At 34.2% G+C, this 26,566-nt stretch overlaps 1 protein-coding gene across 6 annotated transcripts in view; it reads right to left on the minus strand.

The window, feature by feature from the left end:
* EYA4 (EYA transcriptional coactivator and phosphatase 4) overlaps positions 1-26,566 on the minus strand; it is a 335,518-nt gene that overhangs the window by 286,530 nt on the left and 22,422 nt on the right. For all 6 annotated transcript variants that reach the window (XM_069077351.1, XM_069077350.1, XM_069077346.1 and 3 more), the window contains exon 2: positions 5,740-5,841. In XM_069077351.1, coding sequence (XP_068933452.1) covers positions 5,740-5,772 — 33 coding nt within the window. In that variant the 5' untranslated portion in view covers positions 5,773-5,841. The remainder of the gene's footprint in view (positions 1-5,739; positions 5,842-26,566) is intronic.

Raw genomic sequence — 26,566 nt, forward strand, 5'->3', positions numbered from 1 at the left:
GGACAATTAAAAGGATCCTTTCTTAAAACATTCTTCCACTCAGTATTTTTTCACTCATTTACCCGGAGCTCCCCAACACTAAAAAAAACTCTTTTATTGATGATCCTTTAAAATTTTTATTTGTCAAAGTTTTATTGATATATTTTGTTCAAACATTTACAGCTTACTTACACTTTGGGAGAGATCTCTAGTAACAAAATAAAACATTTAAGTAAAACTAATAATATGGTGACCTCATCTGAAAGTGCATGCCACAATTCACATCTATAAAATTTCTCCCCAATGCTCTATTTAAAAAAAAAATAACAGACATGTACTTCACCCACTACTTTTTTAAAACCATAGTTACTTTTCAATGACTACCCCTCCCACCATTAAAAATCTCATGTAAAAAAGTACAATAATCAAAATAAATCAGAACATTGACCACATCTGCATGTATATGCTTTATTCTTTACCTATAGTCCCATTTCTCACTACCAAGAGGCAAAAGGCATGTTACACTCTGTCTTACCTAAAATTGTTATTGGTTATCATATTGATAAGAGCACTGGTTATTCAGTGGTATTTTCCTTTATATTATCAGAAGCAGTTTGATGCACAAATAGAAAATTGTCCCACAGTTATGCTCACTTGACTCTACATAATTTCAAATAAGTCTTTCTAAGTTTCTTTGAATTCTTCACAACTATCCTTTCTTATGGCCCCCAAATCTTTCATTGCATTCAGATACTATAGCATATCTGGTCATTCCCCAATTAATAGGCAGATGCCTATTTTCCTTATGGTTCTTTGCAACTAGAATAAAAACTGTGTTAGGCCATGACTTAAAGCTATGCAATAGTGCTAAAGAATATTGGTTAAAAAAAGTATGGATCTTTGTTTCAGGGAGAAATTTGATGTTATCAAAAGGATTATCTTATTTTCTAAAGAAAATCCAACCTCTCTTCTTCATGCTGCTAAATTTTGAACACAATTAATTGTCCATTTGGAGAGTATACATATTAGTTTGCCATGTAGTAATTTCTTAACTCTATAGGGATTTTCCATCCAGATGATCATCATAATCTGGAGTATACTATTCCCTGATAAAACGTTGATAGTTAAGCTGAACTATTTTTTATTATTGATCTTATTTACAAGAATTTGTAATGTTCTTGCTCTTAATACAAAAAGTGAAATATCATTGACAAATAAAAATACCTAGAAGACCCTACTAAATATAGAAAATTCTTTATCTTTTACATTCCCTCCTTGACTACCTCTATGAAAAAAGCAAACACATTTGACCTTCATATATTTTTCCTGTGGTATTCCATTGATATTGGTGGCAATAGTGGCATGTGTCATATTATGTCATATATGTTGTCTCCTCCCCTTAGAATATGAGCTTCCTGGATGTATGGAATATCTTGCTTTTACTTTTGTACTCTTGGGCTTGACACAGTTAGCACTTTATAGTTTTTTAAATTTTATTTATATGACATATCATACCATGTCATGTCAATAACAAGCATTTATTAAGTGTTTACTACATACCAGGTATTATGGCAAACACTTGGGAATACAAATTTAATTTTAAAAAGAATTCTCTGCCCTCAAGGAGCTTATATTCTAAAAACACAAAACATAAAAGAAATTTGAAAAGTCTGAGAGGAAGGGGAGTGGGTGGGAAGGAAACTGAGAGATATACAAGTAAAATAAATAATGTATGCTATTTCATTTTTAATACATGAAGTATATTGAATATTTCTTAGTATCAAGTCATCAAAGTAACTTGCAACTGCACAATTTTCATCAATCTGCTAAAAAATACTAAAAACAATAAATTCTCCTCATATGATATTATTTTTGAAATGGCTTCATCATTTCCTACTTGATTAGGGTGGAGGATGAAGTTAAAAGGAATAGGTGACTTATCTAAAAAAGTATTTCATTGAAGAATAATCCTAATATTGGAATGAACTATGGACAAGTACAATGGTTCCAAATATTTTTGAGTATGAGAGTCCATTTTAAAAGTTTCAGAATCTTCCCACATAAAAGTAGATTGAGAACATGGGTGATTATCCTCATTTTTCAGAGAAAAAAAATAGGTTCAAAGAAATAAATTAACTTGATGATGATCATATAACTAGCATCTTGAGCAACATTTGAAGCCATGACTCTAGTCTCCAAGTTTAACATATAAAAGCATGTTCCTTTTATGAAAACTGGATTAAATCCTACAAAACTCGTTTGTATGCAGGCATAGCTTTACACGAGCATGTAGTGTTAACTAGCAGTAATTGTTCATTTAAAAATGTATTTTCCTACATGCAAATGAGTTCCAAAATCAATAATCCAATATGTGACCTTGAACATATTTACTTAGTAACTGACTTAACCCATAGAAACATGAAATGTTGGTGTTCGAAGGAGCTTTTGACCGTTCATCTTGCAGATACGAAAAAAATGAGATCCAAAGAGAGGAAGTATCTTGCCCATGTTACCTTATACAAAACAGCCTGCTCAGAAAACCCCTCAAGCTGCATGGGCTAAGGGACTCATGGGATTTAAAGCTGGAAGAAACTTTGCAGATATAGACCAAATAAGAAAATTGAGACTCAGATAAGTAGTAGATGTTCTTTTTCTCCAAATACAGTGTTCTTTCCATTATCAGTCTAATGTATCGTTGTTAAATACAAATGCAACACAGCTATCATGAAAATTAGCTTAAAAACAGAATAATTTTTATCTGAGTGAGCTTCCTTTCTTCCCATTGCTCAATTTATTTTAATGGCCCTTTCAAAATGTTTTTTTTCTTTTACTTAATCAACATTCATGGTTTTCTTTCCTTTTTCCTTGAGGATTTCAATTATTGAATACTGAAATGTTTAAAGTTATTGATTATGTAAACCATTCAAAATAAGAAAGTTTACTTCTTACACATGTTTTTGAGTTTCTATGGTAACTTATTGATCAAATATCATTTCAAACATTCTTATTAAAAACATAGGAACTCATGACTTAATATGTTTACATTTCATAGATGCTTGGAACTTTAAGAAACTTTAGAAGTCATTCTAGAGCACCCAGTATGAATTGTTAAAACATTGTCATCTAACATGAGTTTCAACTTCCTGGTGACTTTCAACAGCAATGGTCACATTGAATATGCCATCTGTGACATCATTTTAAACTTCCTCTAACTGATCAGGAATTGCAAATGAAAAGCAAGTCTTTACTATAATTCACCATAGATTTCAATATCATTTTAACTTCTAGAGATAATTAAGTTGGAGGGAGGAAAAATATTTTGTGTTTTCATTTGCTTTCTTTTCTTTCTCTTTCCAAATTTCTACCTCTCTTTTGCTGCTCCTACTTTCAGTACGAATTCAATAATGGAGTTGGGGTTGGGGGAGTCAGAATGGTCATCATGTGATCTGTGAAGACTTAAAGCCAACAGTGATGCCATAAGAGATTGGATATTTAGGTATGTGGGTTTTGCACAATTTGACATGAACAGTAACACATCATAATCATGCTAAACTCAATTGAGCTAAAAAAAAACCAATCATGCATCAAACCTCCAGTCAATTCTGTGGTGTAATGTGTAAAAGATGGAAAATAACTGACAGAGTATTAGAATGATAAGAAAGATCTCACCAGAACAATTTCATAAGGAGTAGGTGGAAGATGAACTTCCCAGTGATTTCACCTCTACCCATTCCCAAATCAGAAGGGAAAGACATCCTGACCTGGATCAGAATACCCATCATGGTTGTAGTGTAGAGTCTCCCGGCTTTGGGACTGGCTCTTGGAAACTAATATGATCTCTCATCCTTTGCCTGACTCTCCGGGCTTGAGCTACCGTCTGCTCTGATGTCAGATACCAAAAGAATCCCCCTAGTTTTGTGGGGCCTCCTGGAAGTCTAACCCACTGACCTTAGACACAAGCCTGTTTCCTAAAGCCTTGTCAGAATTATTCCAGTTCTGAGCGACAATCTCTGCGTGGGTATTATGTTCTGTACTAGAGGTGATTGGAAGATACAGTTATTGTGGTATATATATATATATATAGTGTGTCTATATTTTCATTATATATAATATATGACTATATGTTATATATATGACTATGTACCTATCTATCTTTTATTATCATATATACATCCATATAAATAGTTAGTAGTATATTGTTGAAATTACACTATCATATCAACACCAGAGGTCTGAAGTGAAACAAGAGAAAAAAATCTACTTATCCTACATATACATATATGCACATTTATCCACATGTGAATGTATGTGAATACACAAATCTGTGTCTCTGCATATATTCATATATATAAATATACTCACATGTGAATTTGTATAAACATACATGTATAAGTATGTACATATACACACAAATATTTATAAATGTATACACCATATATACATATATGTATGTGTGTATATGTATATATATATATGCACACTTACTTCCTTATTAAAGTAACCCCCATAATTCATTGGAGAAAAACTTTTTTGTAGTCTCCTAAGAACATACAATGAATATGTTACCCCTATTTTTGGCATTAGCATGAAGGCCAAGTCCTTTTCTAATCTGTTTTGTGCTTTGAAATGAATAAGCAAAGTACTCCTCTATAAAATCTTATGAGAGCTTTTAAAGAAAGGTATAAGGAAAGACTAGCTGTGTAGATTGTTCTCTGACATATTTATCTCAAAAACTCTGAGGATTTTCTAAAGGAATTGACTCCATTATAAGCCTAAGATATTTTCTTTAGGTGAATTTCCTATATGCTTTTGAAATTCCTGATGGGCCAATTCAATTTGTTACTGATTATCCAAGTGAATGGAGAGGGTTACATTCATTTGTATAAGCTAAAATAAAATACATTTATGTTTTATTCCTGTGGGATGCAACTACTTCTATCTGCACAGTGAAGTAACATTGGATGGACACAAGTATGGGCCAGTTGCTATGACACTTCCACAACTCCTAATGCACTATTCCATGAACAAAGTAGTGTTGGCTTACAATTTCTGTTTTAGACTTCAAAGCTATTCCATGATCAAAGATGAGTGGGAAATGTAAAGAATGGTGAAATTTGTTGCAGAACTTCCCAGTTAAACAAGGTACTAGATGATTTTTCCTTGCATAAAATCAAAGCCTACTAGACTAACAAAACTAATATATTATCCTATGAGCTTCTCAGTTCATATGAAATGTGATCCTGGAAATTAAGAAAAAAATGATAGGAAGCTTATGATCTCCATCCTTAAAATTTTTGAATCATCATTCTAATATGTAATATATTACCTTCCTCCATCTCAAAGTTTCACAATCTGAAAATTATGAATGTAATGATTTTGGACAAATACAATATGTTAAAATTCAGTTATTATACAATTATCCACAGCGTTTTCTTGAATTTCTCATTGTTATGAATAAGGTTTCACAATTTTGTTAGTTACAAATGAATATTCAAATAAACCTTCCATAATGAGAGTCAAACTGAAATTGGATCCCAGTCATCAAAAGTATTTTACAGCATTATCATCTTAAATAATTCCATTAATTATAGTATAGAAATATATATATATAGGTATATATATACATACACAGATTGAAATACATATAAAATATGGAAAGAGATAAAGCAACCATTTCTTCTCGCTTTAATACAAAGCAAGATTTTTAGCACATTTATACTAACTTTCAAAAATAAAATTATTTTTTTAATTAGGACTTACAGATTGTTCATTTAAATCCTGTGAGTCGTCCATGTGGTTTTTTCACTTTTCTTTTTCCTCTCCAGTAGAAGTTGCTTTCCTTCCAAATTAAAAATGGAATTTCTAAAAGAAAGAGACAAAAAAATAGAAAAGTTATTTTCCTGAATTTGATACTTAATTCATTCCTAAAATTTTCCATTTTGTCCCAATACGTGAAATGTTAATAAGGAAACTTTAGGTTTTTAACAATGCAGTACCTGATAATAATAGTAGTTATGAAAACAAATCTAAGGGATTTAAAATTCTTGATATCAGTAGAATCCATGGGAATGATCTTTGATTTAGAGCTAGATAGGATCTCAGAAGTGATTTTATAGATGAGGAAACTGAAGCCCAGAGAAGTTAAATGACTAACACATGCCAATGATTGGGAATACCTTAGTAGGGAAATGTTCCTACCTGAGGTGGGAGGAGATGGGGTTGAAAGAAAAGGCAAGTCCAAAGTTCAAAGAGAATCAAGTATAAATTGAAACATCCCAGGGTGGGTGCCCACTAGGATATCTCTATGGAGTGACATAATCAAATGAGAGAAGGAAAAGTAATTACTGGATCAATGATTTAGGACCAGAAAGCCTGTGGTAATCAGGAAACCAAAATTCAGGGAGAGATGGAAAGTTATAATTGTCAGTGTTACTCATGTTTCTTGTATAGCCTGCCTCTCTGTCTGTTTCTTGTGCATCAGTATAATCAGTGATGGATTCTGCCAATCTCCCTCCTGACTTAGCACCCTCAATGGATTGTTGGCTAATATTGTCTCCCTAGCCCCTTAGACCTCAGAGTCCTAGACTAATTGACAGCATTAGTAGAAAGCCTTTAAAAGATTGTTTGCTAACTCCGACCTCATCTCTTTGGGACTATAACACCGCTGATACACCAGAATCAGACCCTTCTTCACCTCCATCATTCAAGGAAATTCCAAACCATGCATTTTTTTCCTACCCATATACAATTATCAGTGAACATTATGAGGTGAGTAATTTAGTGTAAAAATGAACCCACTGAAGCAAAGATTGGTAGAATAAAGAACTAGGTGTCGAATATGAGGGTTACACCAAGATTTAATGAGTGATAGAAAAAGATTCACAATCATTTCTACTACTTTCGGTAAAAGACCATTAAAGCAGAGATTATGTAAGGATACCCATACCTAGTCCCTCAGGATCAAGGTGTCCCTGGAGGGGACACTTTAGTTGCATATAGGGTGTTTTTCAAGTCAGTCTGGATTGTATCAAAATTTCAGAGGCAAGTCACTATAGGAACTGTTGTCTGTGGAATGAATACAAGAGAAAAACCAAACCAAAAAAAATCACAATAGGTGGAAATCATAGCTCATATAGAAGAATACGGGGCACCTTGGTGTCACAGTGAATAGAGCCTCAGATACTCCCTAGCTATGTGATCCTGGGCAAGTCACAACTCCAATTACAAGAAGAAGGAGGAGGAGAAAGAAGAGAATAAGGTGTTCTATGAGAATAATTGAACTAATTTATATTAACATTCCTTAGTGGGTAATACCCAGCCATCTTGATAATAGGAATAATAGATTGGAATACTATCTTGAAGATAATATTCCTGGGTTTAGTTTGCATACTTTGACTTTTAACTGGAGAGTTATATCTATTAAAATATAATTTAAAAATAATTTAGCCAAAAGGTTGTTTTTTTAATAGAGAAGCTTTACAGAAATGAAAGAAATTCAACCCTCCCATTTTGTTTTTGGTGTTTGAAGTACTATAACAGGTTTTCTTTCGATTGAAGAAGGATGAAAGGGCAAGGCTTAAGACTTTAGAAAAATATTCTTCCCCTCAAAAGTACATTTTGGTAGGACTTAATAAGTCCCAGACTTTGGGACTTGGAGTCAAGCACTACATATACTTGTATATACATGTATATACTTGTATACATGTATATACTTGTATACATGTATATACTCCATGGTTCATGCTTAACTTTAACTTCTGATACTTGTTTCCTGAATCATGGAATATATATATATATATATATATATATATATATATATACATACATACATATATACACATATATATATATATTCCATGGTTCAGACTTAGTGATCCGTTGATTATGTGTATATATATATATATATATATATATATATACACACATGTAGATATATGTGTATGTATGAGGCAGATCTCATGGGAGAACTCCCTTCCCAGTAAAAGCACTATGATACCTGTTTCATATATTCAAAGTTGAGAAACTGACCTCCATAAGCCCATTTATTGTATAATGAACTCACTTCCAAGAATCCCAAACATGAGTGAATAGATTTGCTCTTTGACAAGGCTAGATAGAAGTTGTGGGTAGTAGTAGGGTAGAAGTAGGGTAGGGTAGGGATGGGGGGGGTGGAGTGGAAAACTTAGGAGTTCAGCTGTGCTTCTTTTCATTTTTATTAGGAAAAGACTTGTCAACATTGAAGGACATTAGACCTCTCCATCTTCTCATCAGCGTCCTAGCATCATACCCTCAAAATAGCAGTGGTTTTCATCTCCCCGAACATTGTCCTAAACAGCATCCCTAGATAAGATGATGGCAGAGTCTGCATCACTAGGGATAAAAGACAGATTGGACTCACAGCCCTAGGAAGAAACTATGCATCATGCATGAGGAAAACTTCTTGATCACTCCACAAATGAGAGAAACAGACTTTTAGCAGCAAGGAAATACTGTGTTATTGTATGTACCTTCTAAGTTGGAACCTATTTTCCCGAGGACTCTATATGTCCTGCAAGGACAGTGAGTCACAGATTTTTAGAGGATGTTTCACTAAGTGTTTTTATTATACCAATTTAGAAAATGCCACTTTCTAAAAAAAACTAATTCATTCTGGCTAACTAAATGGTTTTCAAGTGTTAATCTTAGGGTCAGAGGAGCACAGGCACTTTTGCCATTGTCAGAGAATCACTGCTGACCACTCAGGAATGCACCTAGAAATCTAAGGAATAGGTGTAGCTAGACGAGTTCTGGAGCCTGACTCATCTGTGAGGATGAGAGTTCAGATAATGACACCTTAGAATTTATAGAACTTATGCTTTGATTCTCTTCACTTTAAAGCAGGAAAGTACAATACTGTGCAAGGAAGTCAATAATTATTTGTCAAGTTCTGTTATGCTCTTTTCTGAGTTGGAGGCATTCACAATTCAACAGAAAATATTTAAGTGAGAATGAATTAAAGTAGATAAAATCATTTTTCTCTTATATAGACACTAACAAGCATTAATCACATTATTTTCCATCATCACTGGAAATAAAGTGGGAAGTCATATCAAGAGATGTCCCACTATAGATAAATGAAAGGGACCTAAAGAACAGCCCTTGCCTTATGTGAAGAGAGCATGATCATGTACACACAAGTAAAGCAAATGGAAGAAAGTCTTTGCAGAACTCTTTTAATGATTCATATCTTAAACCTTGGAGCTTGACTCTAGGACCTAGAGTATAGGTCTAGGTCTAGGTTCTATAATTCTGCTCACTTTCTGAGATTATTTGTTTTCCCAGTGCTGCCTCTATTGCTACCCAGACATTACTTTTCTTCTCCTTCAGTTCTACCAAGCATCCCATTATCTCCAGATTACTACATATTACATATTGGTGTTTCCAAAACAGGAACTTATGATCTTTATGATACATTTATGTATGATATATAAAGCATTCTGCAAACCTCAGTGTTATATCAGCTACTACTAGTACTACTACTACTACAATGACGACGATGACGGCTATTACTACTACTACCACTACAATTACTATTACAACTACTACTATGACTATGAGTATGATACAACTATGGCTACTACTACTACAACTACTACTGCTGCTATTAATCAGTATTAAAATAATACTATTAAGAATTATAATGTAATATTATTCATGATTATTGTTGTTGGTGTCATTTTCAGTTGTATCCAACTCTCCATGACCACATTTGGTGTTCTGTATTTTTTTTCTTTTGGCAAATATACTGGAGTGGTTTGCCATTTCCTTCTTCACTTCATTTGACATGTGAGGAACTGAGGCAAACAGGGTTAAGTAACTTAGCCAGGGTCACAAAGCCAGTAAGTGGCTGAGGCCAGATTTTAAATTATAAAGATGGTCTTTCTCATTCCAATCCTAGTTTATTGTCCACTTTGCCACCTAGATGATCTTAATAATTATAATAATCACCAAGAAATTATTATAAGTGTGGTAGGTATCACAATACACCAATATGCACATTTTTATACCAAAGCTATGTAAAAAAAGGTTTACTTTTCCTTTATAACTATACTACACTATATATGAAAAGAATATGTATTTTATAAAACAAACTAAGGCACTGGGAAACAAGATGCCTATACAAAAAAGACTATTATTATAGTTAATGTAGCTATTATTAATAATGAATAATAAAAATATTAATTTTAGTTACATATAATAATGCATTTAAATAACAATTATCAAAATGATAGCATTGCCCAGAAGGTCATTTGTGTACTTTTGAATGACAAAAAAAGGATTTATTGCCTTTTTTCAACCAGCAGTTTCAGTATTTCATGCCAATTACGAAAATATTTGCAGTAGTATCCCACGTTATTATGCATTGCTTTCCTCAAATTTTTAGTTATTTTTTTATTTAATCATTTTATGGTAAGAGTTGAACTCTTTTCTCTGCCAAACATATTAATGTACTAAAATATTACGATTACAGTGATTTTCCATTATCGAACCAAGATAAACTACCTGGGTTAATTATAAGCAGAGTATTGTTTTACATCATAATTATGAAATGGTTGTTATACCATATCCTTCAATGTTTGGCTTTCTAAGGAGAGGGGAAAAAATCTACTACCACACTTAGCAATCAGGGAAAGGTAGTGCTCCTCCCTGATAAAGATGCAAAATTAAGGAATAATTTATCCCTTGATTTGTTATGAGAGAGTAATCTAATTTTCTAGTAATCTAGTTAACTAGGCAGCAATTCATCTATGTTAGGTGACTCTAAAGCAGAGAAAATTATTACTTTTACTTGTTAAAAACATTAAAAAATATTTTCCATAACTATTCAAAGTTGTCAACCAGAAGAAAAGCAACATATCTTTTAGATTCATTAATGCAAACTAAGCAGCAGGCTTCAAACTCCCACAGAAAATCCTCAGGCAGGGTTAGGATGGGAAGAGAATGTATCCAAGACTACTTAATAATTTAAATATTTGCAATTCTGGCAAATTCAACCTTTAAGACAGAAATCAAGTCTATTTTTTCTAAAGAAATGAACGTACTTCGTAATGGTTCATTCATGACTGCAATAAATAATAGCAAGAATAATAACTAATATTTATAAAGTATTTTATGTCTATATATATAATTTTAAACATATTATTTACCCTATGAAATGACTCATAACAATCCTGTGATATAAGTGCTATTATTAAAGTCATTTTCCAGATGAAGAAAATAAGTCTGTGAGAGTTTAAATGATTGTCTATGGGTCACACAGATAGTAAACATATACATTAAAATTCAGAGTAGAACACCCTATCCTCTTTACTATAATTTGGAGGAAGAAGGAAGGCAAATAGGCATGCAAGGAAAAAAAATGTAGTAGGCCTGTGCCATGAAGCCAAAATGACATAAGATTGCTAATAAAGATTTGGAAATGAACTTCAGCTTCAATTATTTCTGGTCTCCAAGTAATTAAACAGAATTCCTTCTCTACTTCATCATATGTCTAAGATAAACATCGTATATAGAGTTGTGGTATAATAGGAATAGTTACTTAGGATTTAGAAGTAGAAAAGACCTTAGAAATTATCTAGGTATCACTTTCATTTTATAAATAAATTGAGTGATTAATAGTCTTTCCTCAAGATTACTTAGGTAGTAAATAGAAGAGTAAGGATTTGAACCCAATCCTCTGACTCCAAGTATTCTTTGTGTTATAGAATGGTTTCTGCTAAATTTTATGAGTTCCTTACATGGCCCTTTATGATCTCCATATGTTTTCCTATTACAGTAGGATAGTATTTTGGTGAACCAAACTTAAAGTCAAAATAATTGTATTAAGTACTTTCTATTTTTAAGGCACTGTGCCAAAGACAGTATACAAGTTGAACATGAATCTTTGGGGAAGCATTAACCCATTTCAACTCTCTCTCTCTGTCTTTGTCTCTGTCTCTGTCTCTCTCTGATCTCTGTCTCTGACTGTCTATGGGTGTGTATATACATATATATGTATATATATTTAAAGATATACATATATAACATATGGTGCATATGTCTGTAAACACACACAAACACACACATGTACTTTGTGACCCTGGGAAATGAGATGCCTTTCCAAAAACCCTACCATTATACTTTACAATGAAAATGACAGTAGTGGTTATCAGAAAGGTCATTAATATACACCTGAATTACAACATTGTCAAAACAAACAAACCAAAAAAAAAACCCATACTTTAATTACTGCCTAAAAGGCAGATAACTGGAATTTTAGAGAAAAATGGCAATATCATAACCAGTGATTGATTTCTCCATAATCTTGTCCATTATTTGCCAAGTATAGCTACAAACAATGCTAAGAAAGGTCTTTCATCCTCACATTACCTCCACTCTCCCTATTTCTTTCCCCAATTCCATTGTCCTTCAACTCTCATTAGTGAGTCTGGGAAGCTGGATCAGGCACTTTTTGGTTCCAACCATTATGCAGCAATGCCAAGGAACGAAGCCAAAGGTGAGGGCAAAGATTACCCATCTCCAATTCTATGACCAACTATTCAGAGAGGCAGAGATGTGCATTCTTTGACCATGCACCTGACTCTGTACCCTGACAGTGTCAAAGGAACACTGCCAGAATGTCCATGAAACAGAGCCACAATGAATAGAAAGGAGCACCTGACCTGAATTCATTCTTCCCAATGAGGCCAAAGTGTTCTTTCATTAGCAACAAAACAGTGAGTTATTTTTGAAACCCAGTCATAAAGAAATAAAGTAGATACTACAGTATTTTTATTAACCCTGAAACTCCTATGCTTAACATCAATACTTGAATTTTTCATGCTGAAAATTTGGACAGTTACCTCTTGTTGATTCTTAGATAGCTTTAGGTCTCTTGGTACTAAAATAATTGCTTGGGATTATAAAATATGTAATGCTCATTTCTGGTAAGCCAATATAGCAGAGAATTTTTTTATTGCATTTGCATTTATTGAGTGCTAAAAGACAGCTATACTAAAAAAATACAGAGAAAGATAAAGCTAGTTTCTTTTGGCAAGAAAAATAGGAGTACCTCTTTAGCCAGAATAAATTTAGTTAGCCTTTGTATTAATGAGGTACTCTAATCAAATTTATTGTTTTTCCTATGTTCAGATAGTCCCTTATGACCTGTGGAGTTATTATTGCTATTATTATTATTACTCATGTTAGAGTTTTTTTTTAAGGCAGTGCAATGTTTTGTTTTATTTACCTTGCTTCCCTATGACATGAAAATTACCTAGTCTTCTCTGAGAAGGTAGTCTAACCTTGGAGATAAAATGTTTTTTGTGTCCTAGAACTTTTAAAAAATGGTAACCTAGGAACCACTTTTGAAGATGAACATATAGCTGTGTTTACTAACAACACAAACCTGACTATTTTATGCCACTCCCAAGTAGAATTATCTTTAAGAATTGCTCATAGAATTTTGTATCCTTATTTTCCATATCCTAAGTCAGAAATAGATACTCTTTTCTTAACTTTCCATTCTTTTTCTTACAGCTTTAAACAATGAAACAATTTCATTACTTTCTTCAGGAAATATTCATTCCACATATGCAAAAAAAGGGGGGAAACCTTATAACATTTGTTAAGCACCATTTGGGGACTGGGTACCATGCTAGATCCTTAAAGGAACACTGTATGTAGTCACCAGAAGTGACTAGCAGAGGAATAAGTCACAAATACCAATAATAATAACTATATATATATATACACATACATACACATATACATATATTTTATATATATACATACACACATATATTTGTACAATGTTTTATGATAAACACATTAGAGACATAAGGAAGGTAAGTGGTGCAGTAGATAAGAATGTGGACTTGGAATCAGGAAGACCAGAGTTTATAACACTGCCTCAAATACTTATTACTTCTATGACTCGAAGGAAGACATTTCACTTCTTTTAGCCTCAGTTTTCTTATCTATAAAGTGGGGCTAATCATTACATATTTCCTAGTATAAAGACTGATTGAGATAATATATGTAAAGCACTTTGCAAACCTTAAAGTCCTATCTGAATATTACTATTATCATTATTAAATTTATAAAACAGAATGGCATATCAAGTCCAAGAAGATCACTACAACCTGATGAGATCAGAGAAAGCTTTACAGAGTGGATAATAATATTTGGGTTATACTTTTTAAAAGAGGAGGGGAACAAACAGGCCAGGTAATAATCAGTTTTGTGTTTCACTCTAGTCTATTAAGAATGAAACTAGGGGCGGCTAGGTGGCGCAGTGAGTAAGAGAGCGCCGGCCCCGTATTTGGAAGGACCCGAAATTCCAGCCTCAGATACTTAACACCCACACAAAAAAAGAGCTGGCCATGTAACCCTGGGCAAGTTACTTAACCCCAATTGCTTTAAAAAAAAAAGAATGAAATTAAATTTCTAAACCATTTAACACTAATTTTTTGAAAGGAAAAAAAAAACCTTTAAAGGTAACTAGCTGATAAATTAACTAGATTTAAAGTATGAACAAAGCTGCCAAAACCATCACAAATTCTCAGGGTTTAAATAATTAACTTGTAATATGGTGTCTGATAGTAGTTCAGAATTATTGCAGAAGGTTCTATTCTCTTCTCACAATACATAACACCAAAGTCTGTGACTAGTATTTCTCAGTGGCTGGAGTTCAGTAAAAATGCAGCCAGGGTCAGATGGAATGCCCTTGTGAACTGGTTAACTTTCTCTGTTCCACAGTTCTACTCTGTATCTCTAATCCCAGTCAGTAATCTTACACATGCCTTAAGTCACAGCAGAGATGGGAATGAATCAGCAGAAATTTCTCACTACTGGAAAATCAAATGAAAGTGAATATGCTATTGATAATGAGGTCAGGGGCATCATCTTGGCGTATTAGTATTTTGAGATAATATTCGATGATAATTTAAAAATCAGTGAGATATTAGGTATAGAAATCAAATAGGCTAACTGATCCTATTAAAAAAACCTTTATAAAGCATCTTGATGTGCTAGGCATTAAGGATACACACACATACATATGTATATACAAACATCTATACATATGTGCATACGTGCATATGTGTGTATGTATGTATGTATAAATGAATCCTTGTCCTCATGTTCTAGTGGAGAACAGGAGTGTCCCCTATTCTACTGGAGAATACAATGTATACAAAAATAAATATACAAGAAAATCTGAGGGAAAAGAGAGGGTTATGGGTTAGCAGTGTAGAGATCACAGAGTGCTTCACAGAGAAGATAATACCTGAGCTGGATGGCACCAGCTGGGTCTTCCTTGTACATCCAAAATAGTGAATGTAGTTATGTGGATAGATGCCTTCTAAGATAATACCTGAGCTGGATGGCACCAGCTGGGTCTTCCTTGTACATCCAAAATAGTGAATGTAGTTATGTGGATAGATGCCTTCTTTGTCTGACATTGTGTTGCGTCTTTGAACTAGATCTTAGCCTAACTTGAAGGAAGGAGTCCTGCTGGTCAGCAAGCAACAACCAAAACAAGTAGAATAAGAAGGGAAAGACATTAGATTATGGTATCACAACAAAGAGTTGGAAGGTCATTAAGCCATTTTATAGATGGGGAACTGAGACCAAGAGAGGTGAAGTACTAGGGTCATATTCCTTATAAATATCTGAAAATTAGAACCTATTTCCATACTGTTTATTGAGGGCTACAGTCTATTAAATTGTAGGTCAAACATTATCATAATATAATCTTATTATAATTGGGGGCTACTACATGGCACAGTGGATAGAATGCCAGACCTGGAGTCAGGAAGACCTGAATTAAAATCCAATCTCAGATATTTACTAGTTGTATGACCCTGGGCCAGTTATTGTTTGCCTTGGTCTTCTCACTGTAAAATTGGGATAATAATAGCATCTACCTCCCAGGATTGTTGTGAAGATTAAATAAGAAAACAATTGTAAAGTACTTTGCACAGTGTCTGGCATATGATAAGTGCTGTATATGCGATTATTGTTGTTGTCATTGTTGCTATAATCATATCAGGATATCTGATCACTTCTGTTGTTTTACTCTAATCTGGTTATACCAAATATCACTTGGCATTAAAATACCTGTGCCTTTTGAGAATAGTAGGTTGAAGTTTCAGAGAATCAGATTTCAATTCATTAAAAAAAAAAGAAATTTCCTAACAATTATTGCTATGCAGAAGCAGAAGTGACTGTCTTGGAGGTAGTGGACTCCCCTTTCAGTGAGGTTATCAGGCAGCAGTGGAATGGCCACTTGTCAGTGATATCATAGAAGAGATTCTCAGTGAGATGTAAGTCCTACTAAATTAATTTTCTGTGATTAATTACAGCTCAGGTATTGTTATTCTATTGAAAAATGTTTTGTTTATAGCAAACTTTTTTTAAACAAAATTCAACCTGGAAACATCTCAGGGGAGAGCTCTTCCCCTTTTACCTCAAAAGGGAATCATGAAGTATAGCCTAGAAGGCTATTATTAGTATCCCACTCCATTGCATAATACAGGCAAGGAGAATGAAGGGTCATATGTAAGGGTTTATTTGACATTGCTTTTCTGTTCTTTCTTTATATAGATTATTAAGAAAATAAATGGGAATTATTAGAAATTTAGCATCTGGACATAGCTTACAGAATCTTCAGCATATCTCCTGCCTCAACTTGAATAGGACAGAACGATTTTCACCAACTCCAAACATGTTTAAATTTTATTATAGAAAATATTTATAACTTTCATGGTAATAAGCCAGGAGATTATATATGTATGTATGTGTATATATGTACATATATATACACACACACATACACATGCATGTATATGTGCGTGCATATATATACATAGAAATATATTTCAGAATTTGTTACTTTGAATATAAACAAAATAGAATGTATTTCAAAACCATTTTCTAAAGAAGAATACATACATTTTTAAATATCAAATAACTCTTATCAAATTTTATTTTTATAAACTAAGTGTTAAAACAAAACATTAACAATAAACATGTTGATAGGCAACCACCCTATTTACTAAATGCTCCCAGGGAAGATTAACCAGTCTTTTTTTTGGAATCCTATTCAGGTGTTTAACATATTGTGTCTATGGGGAAGTTCATATATGAAACCTAAATTCCTTACACTTCACTTCTTTTTCAGTCTTTACTGGAAATGAAAATTAGGCACTCATGACCCACTGTAATAATAAACTTCACAATTGTGAGAACCACCATTAGCTCTCACACCCAGCTTTTCCAGGTGATATTATTTCAATCAATCCCTCCAAACATTTTTTATAGCATCTTTTCTAGACCTTTACTGATTTAATTCTATCTTGAAGAAGTAGCTTTGCATAGTGTCAAAAGCCTTGGATTTGGCTGTACCTCAGGACCTGGATTACAAACCTAACTCCCAATTGGGTCTGTGTGCTTTAGGAAAGTAACTTTAACCTCTTTGATTTCAGTTTTCTTATCTGTAGTAATGAATGGGTTACACTAAATGCTCTTCAAGCTCTGAATCCTATGGCTCCATTTCCTATAAATTGAAAACTCCCTCTCTTTGCATTTTAAGAGCTCAGAATTGGACTCAATATTTTTTTTTTCTTTACTTCAGATTTCCTAAATAGTCCTAGCTGAGTGGCAATATCCTAGATCTCAGACAGAGGGACAGGAACTGAATTTGTTATTGCCCTGATATAGGGAAATCTCAAATAAGGAAACTTCCCCTACTAATTCTGGTTAGCACTTTCTCTGCAACTTAGATCTTAGAAAATTGACAGCATTAAAAAGGTAATTGATTTTCCCTGCGTCATAATGCCATAGTATATCAAGAAATAGGACATGAACTCAGGTCTTCCTGATTCCAAGACCAGCTCATTATCCACTAAAAGTACTGCCAAAATGTAATGAACATTTTGTAGTCAGAAATGGTAAGACTTTTTTTCAGATTATAACTAATATACTACTGCATGTTGTCTATATTCTATTGTTTCTGAAGCTGAAAATCTTACTTCTTTTTAAATTATTGCTGACTTGTTTCTGTTTCTAGTCCATTATGATTACTATACAATTTAATGTCATGATTACCATTATTTACTTCATATTCATACAGTTAATTTTCCTTACACTAATCCTTTTTAAATTTTATTCCATTTACTTCTGACCACTCCAACTTAGAAAGATATGTCAAAATTTTGTCTACCAATATAATTATTGATCTTTTTTAACCTATCATGCAAATGTTTAATAACATGCCTCTAATTATAGGATTGTTCGATTAAGACAATATAGAATAGAAGTACTCTGATTTGCATTCTTTCCTGCCTCAAAACATTTATAAGATATCTATTTTGTGAAAAATCATTTTAATCTTTTTGTGAAGCCTTCATTCCTCCCACCCCTTAATACTGGATATGCACCAAGGCTCAGTCTTTGGTCTTCTGGTCCCTTTTTGCCCTCTCACCATCAAAGAGTTTATCCATTTTCTTTTTTTTTCTTTTGCTTGTGTTAATTTTTAGTTTACAACATTCATTTACAAAAGGTTTTGAGTTACAAATTTTCTCCCAATCTTTCCCCTACCCACCACCCCAAAATAGCAATCCTACTAAATAACCCAATCTGCTCTCTCCTAGATACTCTACCATTCCCTCTATGACTTTCTAGTGGGGCAAGAAGGATTTCTATACCCCAGCTCCTGTATATCTTATTTCCCAGTTGCATGTAAAAATAGTAATAATAATAAAATAATTTTTTAACATTTGATTTTAAACCTTTGATTTCCAAATTCGTTCTCTTCTTCCCTCCTCATCCACCACCACTGGGAAGATAAGGAATTCAATGAAGTTGTACATGTGTAATTATGCAAAATATTTCCATAGTAGACTGACTATATTACCCTCCATCCTATCCTGCCCCACACTTATTCTATTTTCTACTTTGACGCTATCCCTTTTCAAAAGTGTATGCTTCCAACTACCCTCCCCACCTGATCTGCCCTCCCTTCTACCACCCCCACCTCATATCCCCTTCCCCCCTACTTTCCTGTAGGGTAAAACACCCAATTTAGTGTTATTCCCTCCTTAAGCCAAATTCAATGAGAGTAAGGTTGACCCATTCCCTTTTAGCTGCCTGTTCTTCACTCCATTGTAATAGTTATCTCTTGCCTCTTTAAATATGGGATAATTTACTCTATTCTGTCTCTCCCCATCTCCTCTCATTATTTTCCCCTCTAACCTCTTAATTTTATTTTTTAGATATCATCCCTTCCTATTTAACTGATCCTCTGCCTTCTGTCTATGTATATATGTATACAAATATACACACATATGTATTTACACACATATACCCTCCTATATAAACATATATATGTGTGTGTGTTATTTATTATACACACACACATACATATACATTTCCTTCAACTATCCTCATACTGAGAAAAGTCTCATGAGTTTTAATTGCTTGTTTTTCCATATAATCATATAAATAGTTCAATTTTAATAAGTTACTTATGATTTCTTTTCCCTATTTACCTTCTCATGCTCCTCTTGCTTCTTATATTTGAAAGTCAAGTATTTTATTCAGCTTTGGTTTTATTTTTTTTCATCAAGAATGGTTGAAAGTCCTCTATTCATTGAATGACCATATTTTCCCATGAAACATTATATTCCATTTTTCTGGGTAGGTGATTCTTGCTTTTAATCCTAGCTCCTTTGAGCTCCAGAATATTATATTCCAAGCCCTTCAATCACTTAATGTAGAAGCTGCTAGATCTTGTGTTATCCTGTTTGTGTTTCCATAGTACTCATATTGTTTCTTCCTGGCTGCTTGTAATCTTTTTTCCTTGACCTGGGAACTCTGGAATTTGGCTATGATATTCCTAGGAGTTGCCTTTGTGGGATCTTTTTAAAGAGGTGATAAGTGCATTCCTTCAATTTCTATTTTGACCTCTGGTTCTAAAATATCAGGGCAATTTTCCTTGAGAATTTCTTGAAGAATGATTTCTAGGTTCTTTTTTTTATTATAGCTGTCATGTAGTCCAATAATTTTAAAATTATCTCTCCTGGATCTATTTTCCAGGTCAGTGGTTTTTCCAATGAGATATTTCAAATTGCCTTCTATTTTTTTTATTTGTTTGGATCTGTTTTATAGTATCTTGATATCTCATAAAGTAATTAGCTTCCATTTGTTCCAGTCTAATTTTGAAGGAACTCGTCTCTTCAGTGAGTTTTTGGAATTCCTTTCCCATCTGTCAAATTCAGCTTTTTAAGGCATTCTTCTCCTCATTGACTTTTTGGACCTCTTTTGCCATTTGAGTTAGTCTATTTTTTAAGCTGTTATTTTCTTCAGTCAGGTTGTTGACTCGCTTTTCATGATTTTCTTGCATCATTTTCATTTATTTCCCCAATTTTTCCTCCTCCTCTCTTACTTGATTTTCAAAATCCTTCTTGAGATCCTCCATGGTCTGTAACCAATTCATGTTTTTCTTGGAAGCTTCTGATGCAGGAGCTCTACCTTTGTTTTCTTCCTCCCATTCCATGCTTTCTTCCTTTTTGTCCCCAAAAAAGGAATCTAAGGTTTGATTACTCTGCTTGCTTTGCTTCCTCTGCTTGTTCATGTTGCCAGTCGATAAATTGACTTTTGAGCTCTTTGCCAAGGTAGAACTCTGCTTCCAGAGAGTAGAGCTTTGTCCCAAATCGCTGGGGTTTTTGCATCTGCCAGAGATATTATGAGGATGCCCTCTCTGCAGCCCACACAAGCTCTGGCCCGCGGGCCACACATACCAGGACCTCCACCCAAGACAGTGATCCAGATCCAAGCAGGTTAAAGCAAGAGCAATTATGCTCTGAATAGTTAATTTTTCCCACTACCATCTGCAGGCCAGGAGCTTTGGAGGCAGGCCTTCAGGGAAGCAGCTGCTGCAACTCTGCCACCTCGCACCTTGGGGGCAGGGGCAGGGCCACACCCTTCCTTTCCAACAGGGTTCTCAACTGACCTTTTACTTACTCTTTGGAAATTATGGGTTAAGGAGTCTGGCAGCCACCACAGCTGCTGGTGATTCACTTTCCTGAAGCCTGGTTGGGGCCACCCTGAAGCCAAAACAGTGCAGCTCATGGGGGATTGCACTTGGCTCCCAGTGTGCTGAGGTAGATCCTTTCTGTAGGCCTGCTGGGCTGCCTTCAGCAGGAGATTAGTTTCTCTATGTCACTTTGTGAGTTCTATAGCTCTAAAATTCATTTAGAGTCATATTTTATAGGTATTTGAGGTGGTTGTTGGGGGAACTCATGGAATTTCCTGCTTCTATGCTGCCATCTTGGCTCTACTCCCAACCCAGTTTATGTATTTTCATTGCTTCATTTATGGCCTCTATACTCATGCCTTCCAAATCTTGACCTTGTCTTCCAAACCTTTATCTTCTCTCATCTGAGCTCCAATTTCCATATACATAATTGCCCAGTGGATATTCTCATTTGGATATCTTTCATCATCTCAAACTCAACACACTCCATACTAAAATCACAACCTTTCCAAAACAAAACAAACAGCAGATTCTTCTTCTTCTTTCCTTATCCATATTAATGTCATTATCATTTTCCTACTCATAAAGATTTGCAAACTTGGAGCCACCTTTAACTTGTTCTTTGCCTTCATCCCCTATATCCAGTCAATCTCTATTTCTTCATTTTTCCTTTGTTGGTGTTATAGGAAAGTAAATTTTTAAGATCTTCCTTGCCCCTAGGTTAAGTGCACTTGGAACCTGTGGTGGGAGGCTTGTTTTTCAGGAATGTCCACACTTTGGTGCTTTGTGATTGGCAGTGGGTCAAGAGGGTTGTTAGATTCTCTGAGCCAGGACAAAACTATATAAGCCCTGATGGGAGGCTTTGCTTTGGGGCTCACTTTGAGAAATGTTGTGTGATTTGACCAGATGGGCAGCCATTGAGATCTCCTTGGCTTTGAAAACCCAGATGTTGATGCTTCCCTCTCTAGTAACTGTGATTTGGTATGGATGTAATGGTTGGACAGTTTGGAAGCCTGTCTGCTTGATCTGTTTCTCTGTCTTGTAACTTCTGTCTGTATACTCTGAAGTTTGGGGTTCTGATGTTTTTCCCCTGAACTAAGTAAACAATATATGTTTGATTGATTAAAGTAAGCTTGTTAACCCATTTTGAGTTGCTTTCCTTTAAAAAAAGAAGCAGATCAAAGAACCTGTGTTGGCAGCCACCCTGGGGATGCTGGGGTGCTTGCTGCTACAGTTAGTTTCTCATATCTACTCCTCTTTTTTTTTCCTATTCTCAGTCACCCACCTACCACATGTTCTCATTACTACCTATGTATATTGTCACAATCTGGTAAAAGATCTCATAACTACAGTCTCATTAGTCTCAGCTCTCTCCTGCATGTTAATATATGACTGATTTGCCTTAAGCACAATTTTTGTTATCTTGACACAATTTTAATATCTTCAAGCAGTCCCAATTGTTTTTATATCAAGCATAAACACCTTTGTTAGTCTTCTAAGGCCCTCCAAATATGTTGCTATCTAATCTATGCAAACCTATTTCCTAATATATCCAAGTATACACCTTCTGCTTGAGGAATACTATTATCTTGCAGCTCCTTTCTGCCTTGGTAACTTCTCTCATGTACTTCTCTTCACCTATGATATTATCCTCCTTCTCTTGTACATATCTATATCTCACCCATAATTCAAAAGAGATCATTAAAACCTATCTCACTGATTACACTGGCCTTCACTAAACTGTAGAACTACTGTATAATAGTACCTATGGCTGGTACCAAACAATTCTAAATTTAATATCTTGAAATGTTTGTTAATTGATATTGGATGAGTCAAGTCCATTTACTCTGCCACAATCTTTCCATGTTTCTTTCCATTTCATGGAACTCACCTTGTACTGGAATTTCCTTCCTTCTCTCCTTCAGCTCCACTATAACAGGCTCCGTGGCGGCTCCACAAATTTCCCTCCTCTCTAACTTTTAAAAATATTTATAGTACCATAGTATGATTAAAGTACTATATTTATTTTGAATATATGTCCCATGGCTAGTACTCAGTAAATTCTTACTGATTTTAATATTTTCTACCAAATAGGCTAGCATTTACCCTTTTCTGTAATTCTGTATTTATAACAGCAACATCACATTTGTATAGCACTTTTACTTTTACCAAACATTTTCCTCAAAGCAGTGCTGTGAATCAGGCAGCACAAATACTCATATCCTTTTTTGACAGATGAGGAAGCCAAGACACAGCAGCATAACATTTTGAATAGCTAACAAATTGTGGAGCCAGTTTGCAAACCCAGACCTCTTGATGTTTTCTTTCACTTTGACCTGGGCTATGATTCATGTGATTTAAGTTCCATCTCTATTCCAAAAGATAAGTTCCCCTGAAAACTCATATCCTATCTTATATTCTTTCTGCTCACCTTGCCCAGTGCAATAGCAAACAATTTGAAAAATTCTTATTAATCAATTGGTTGAAGGAAACTTTTACACAAGCCCTGCTCTTAGTAAAGAACTAGAGAAAATATAGGTGAGCATTTTTTGTTATCAAGTTATAAAATCATGGAAGCATTGAACCCATAGCAACTTCAACCTGTCGATTATCCACACTCTCCCCATGGAGAAATACATACAGAAAGAGAAAATCTAATCATCCCAGGGTCTAAGAATTACCTATGACTTGAATTAAAGAAGAAAATACATCTGATACATGATAACACAAAAACAGAAATGGGAAAAACCCAGAAACCAAGTTCCTCCAAGTAGTCAAAACATTCTCCTTTTCCCTAATTCCCTTATAATTCTTTCTTTTTCATTGATGAATCTTACATCTTCCAAAATTATGCTATTTGTTGTCTTAAGTAATCTTAAATGAGAAAAACAGAAAAGAGAGGCCTTCTGTAGATAGCCCTAAATCCATTTTTCCAAGAAATGGATTCCTCCCCTCCAATACAATCATGAAATCCAATTTATCAGATGAATGTGCTATTATGAAAAAAAACAAGTTTATATGTCAAGTGTCAAACAATTCTTTGACACTATTGCTCTGCTAATACATGAGTATGTTGGATCTCCAAGTTTTTTCGTGTAAAAGGCTAGTAGAACTCACGAGGATGATGTTATGAAAATAAATTAAATTAATGTGGGTTCATCAGAAGGAAAAAGGGGGGAGGCATTTCTTAACCCTTAAGTGAAATTCAACTTATTTCATTTGCCTATATCTCAGAGGCTGGGGTATTTTAAAACCTCAGACATAGGAGGAATCATACCATTCCTTACTACCCTTTAAGTAGACTGGAGTAAAAGTATTTTCTCATCTTCCTTGTCCTCTTCCTCCTCAGTTCTGAATTGTGGCCTGTGTGGCCAGAAGAAAAAAAAAGCAGTCTGAATATTTTAAAAGCAATATAACTACAGCAGTGGATATAAATTCTGGGCCCCAAAGCAAATATTCTGAAGGTCTCCCTTTTCTATTATTAATAGCAAAATAAACAGCTATCCAATGGAGAAGGGTCTGTCCTATTTTGGCCCCCACTGTAATGCAGGCTCTGCTAATTTGATATCTATTTATATCAGTGAGCTACATACTTCAAAAAAATAACAAGCTTTAACTTCAATTCTGACAACTTTAAAACTTTTTTACTTTCCTCCTGGCCTTAAGCTTTTTGTAATTTCTCAAGCAGAGAATATAATTAAGAATAACAAAACATAGGATACTTTTAAGAGTTACTACACAGAAAGTAATTACAAAAATTTAAACATAATGGACTTAAAAAGTTACAGAATCACAATTCATATTGCTTTTCAAACCAATATTTTTCTCATAACCACATTGTAAAATGAATCACAGTTTCCCTTAGAAGCAAGGCTATAATTGCAGCTTATGGTCTTCACCAGGAACTGGTTATCATATAAATGTCTATAATTTAAAATAATAGAAAATATGAATGTAATGTGAGCCCCAAAGGCCACTGTTATGACACTCTCTTCATATTGGTGGAGATTGATTATTCAATGACCCACACGTGCAGGAAGACCAAGCATTGAGGAGAGCAAGAGAGTTGAGAGATTCTGGGTTCTTTTATCTTCCAATTTTGAGAGGCAAGATTCATGATGCTAACTTCTCATTAAATCACTAAAGGGAGAAAGACTGTGAAGAAGTAGGAATGAGAGAAGCTGATAGGCTTTATTATGTCCTTATCCACAGCTTGCTGTACTAGAGACTTTGAGGAATTTTCCATCAGGGTGAGATGTGGCACTCTCCCTCTTGATTGAGCTAAGATATCCAACCCCCAAAGGAAGAGCTCCCTCAATCTGTATTGTCTGGTATATAATCTTATATGTTTATTTGCTCTGACTTCTGTTTTGCTACAGATCTGGATGAATACTTTTTTTTGTTATTTGATATCATGTTAATTGTGGAACTAGTATTTGGTGGGAAACAAGCTAAAAGCTTGCTCCACCTTTTTTTTCCATTAAGGAAAAAGTGATTAGAAATCTAAATTGAACTTTAAAGTTACTTCTCCTAGACTAACAACATTTAAGGGAGTGGATGGATATAATTCTAGTTAAATACCCACTCTTTATGAGGAGAGTAGAGTGGAAAAGCTTTGGGCCAGAAGAGTGAGAGGAGACACTAGAGAGATCTATTTTTGTTTCCCTTTGAGCTACATCTCTGTCTCTGTCTCTCTTTGTCTCTATCTCTCTGTGTATGTGTATATACATACACACAGATATGATTTACATATAGAGATAGAATATAGAGAGATGGCTAGATAGATATACTACACAAGGGACCCATGTATATAACAAACAAGAACCCTACTTTAGGATATGTAGCTAATATCAATTGGTACAGTTTTCTGGAACTTAGAATTTTTTGACAGTTTTCTATGGCATTGTGGGGTTAAATGACTTGCCCACAATTACACAGCCAGTATATGTCAGAAATGGGACTTGAGCACCGATTTTCCTAACTCCTGAGACCAGCTTTCTATTCAGGAGGTCATACTGTCTTAATGGCACCACAAAAATGATTTGTCACTAATTCTTTATGCTTTCTTAGAATTTAAAATGGATTTTTGTAGACAGCTTAGATGCTATAGATAATTTTAAAAAGTTGTGCAAGGAAGTTTGGACTGATGACTTATACATTTGCCTATAGCAAACTCAAAACCATGAATACAGATAACTTAAAAATTAGATCATTTCTTGTTATGGATATAGCCATTATAGTATCTGAATATTTGATGACCTCACTAAAGACTTTAATTATTAGGACACACAGAGGGAAGATTTCTTGAATCTGGCCCTCTTGATCTTTTTTTTTTCTTTTTTACATTGCAGCACCTAACATCCAGGGCAGCTCCAAAGGTGGGAGAAATTTTTTTAGAAGGCAACCTGGAAAATGGGTACTGAAGTAAAGAGTTTTTTTCCTGAGGCTTTCCACTAACTATACTATATTTTTTTCATATAAAGTAAGATTTTAGTCTTAAGTTAAAGTGAGAAGGTATTATGTATAAGA

The sequence above is a fragment of the Petaurus breviceps genome, unplaced genomic scaffold (assembly GCF_028583685.1).
Source record: "Petaurus breviceps papuanus isolate PSGF00001 unplaced genomic scaffold, PetGlider_PUasm1.0 90977, whole genome shotgun sequence".
Classification (NCBI taxonomy): domain Eukaryota; kingdom Metazoa; phylum Chordata; class Mammalia; order Diprotodontia; family Petauridae; genus Petaurus; species Petaurus breviceps.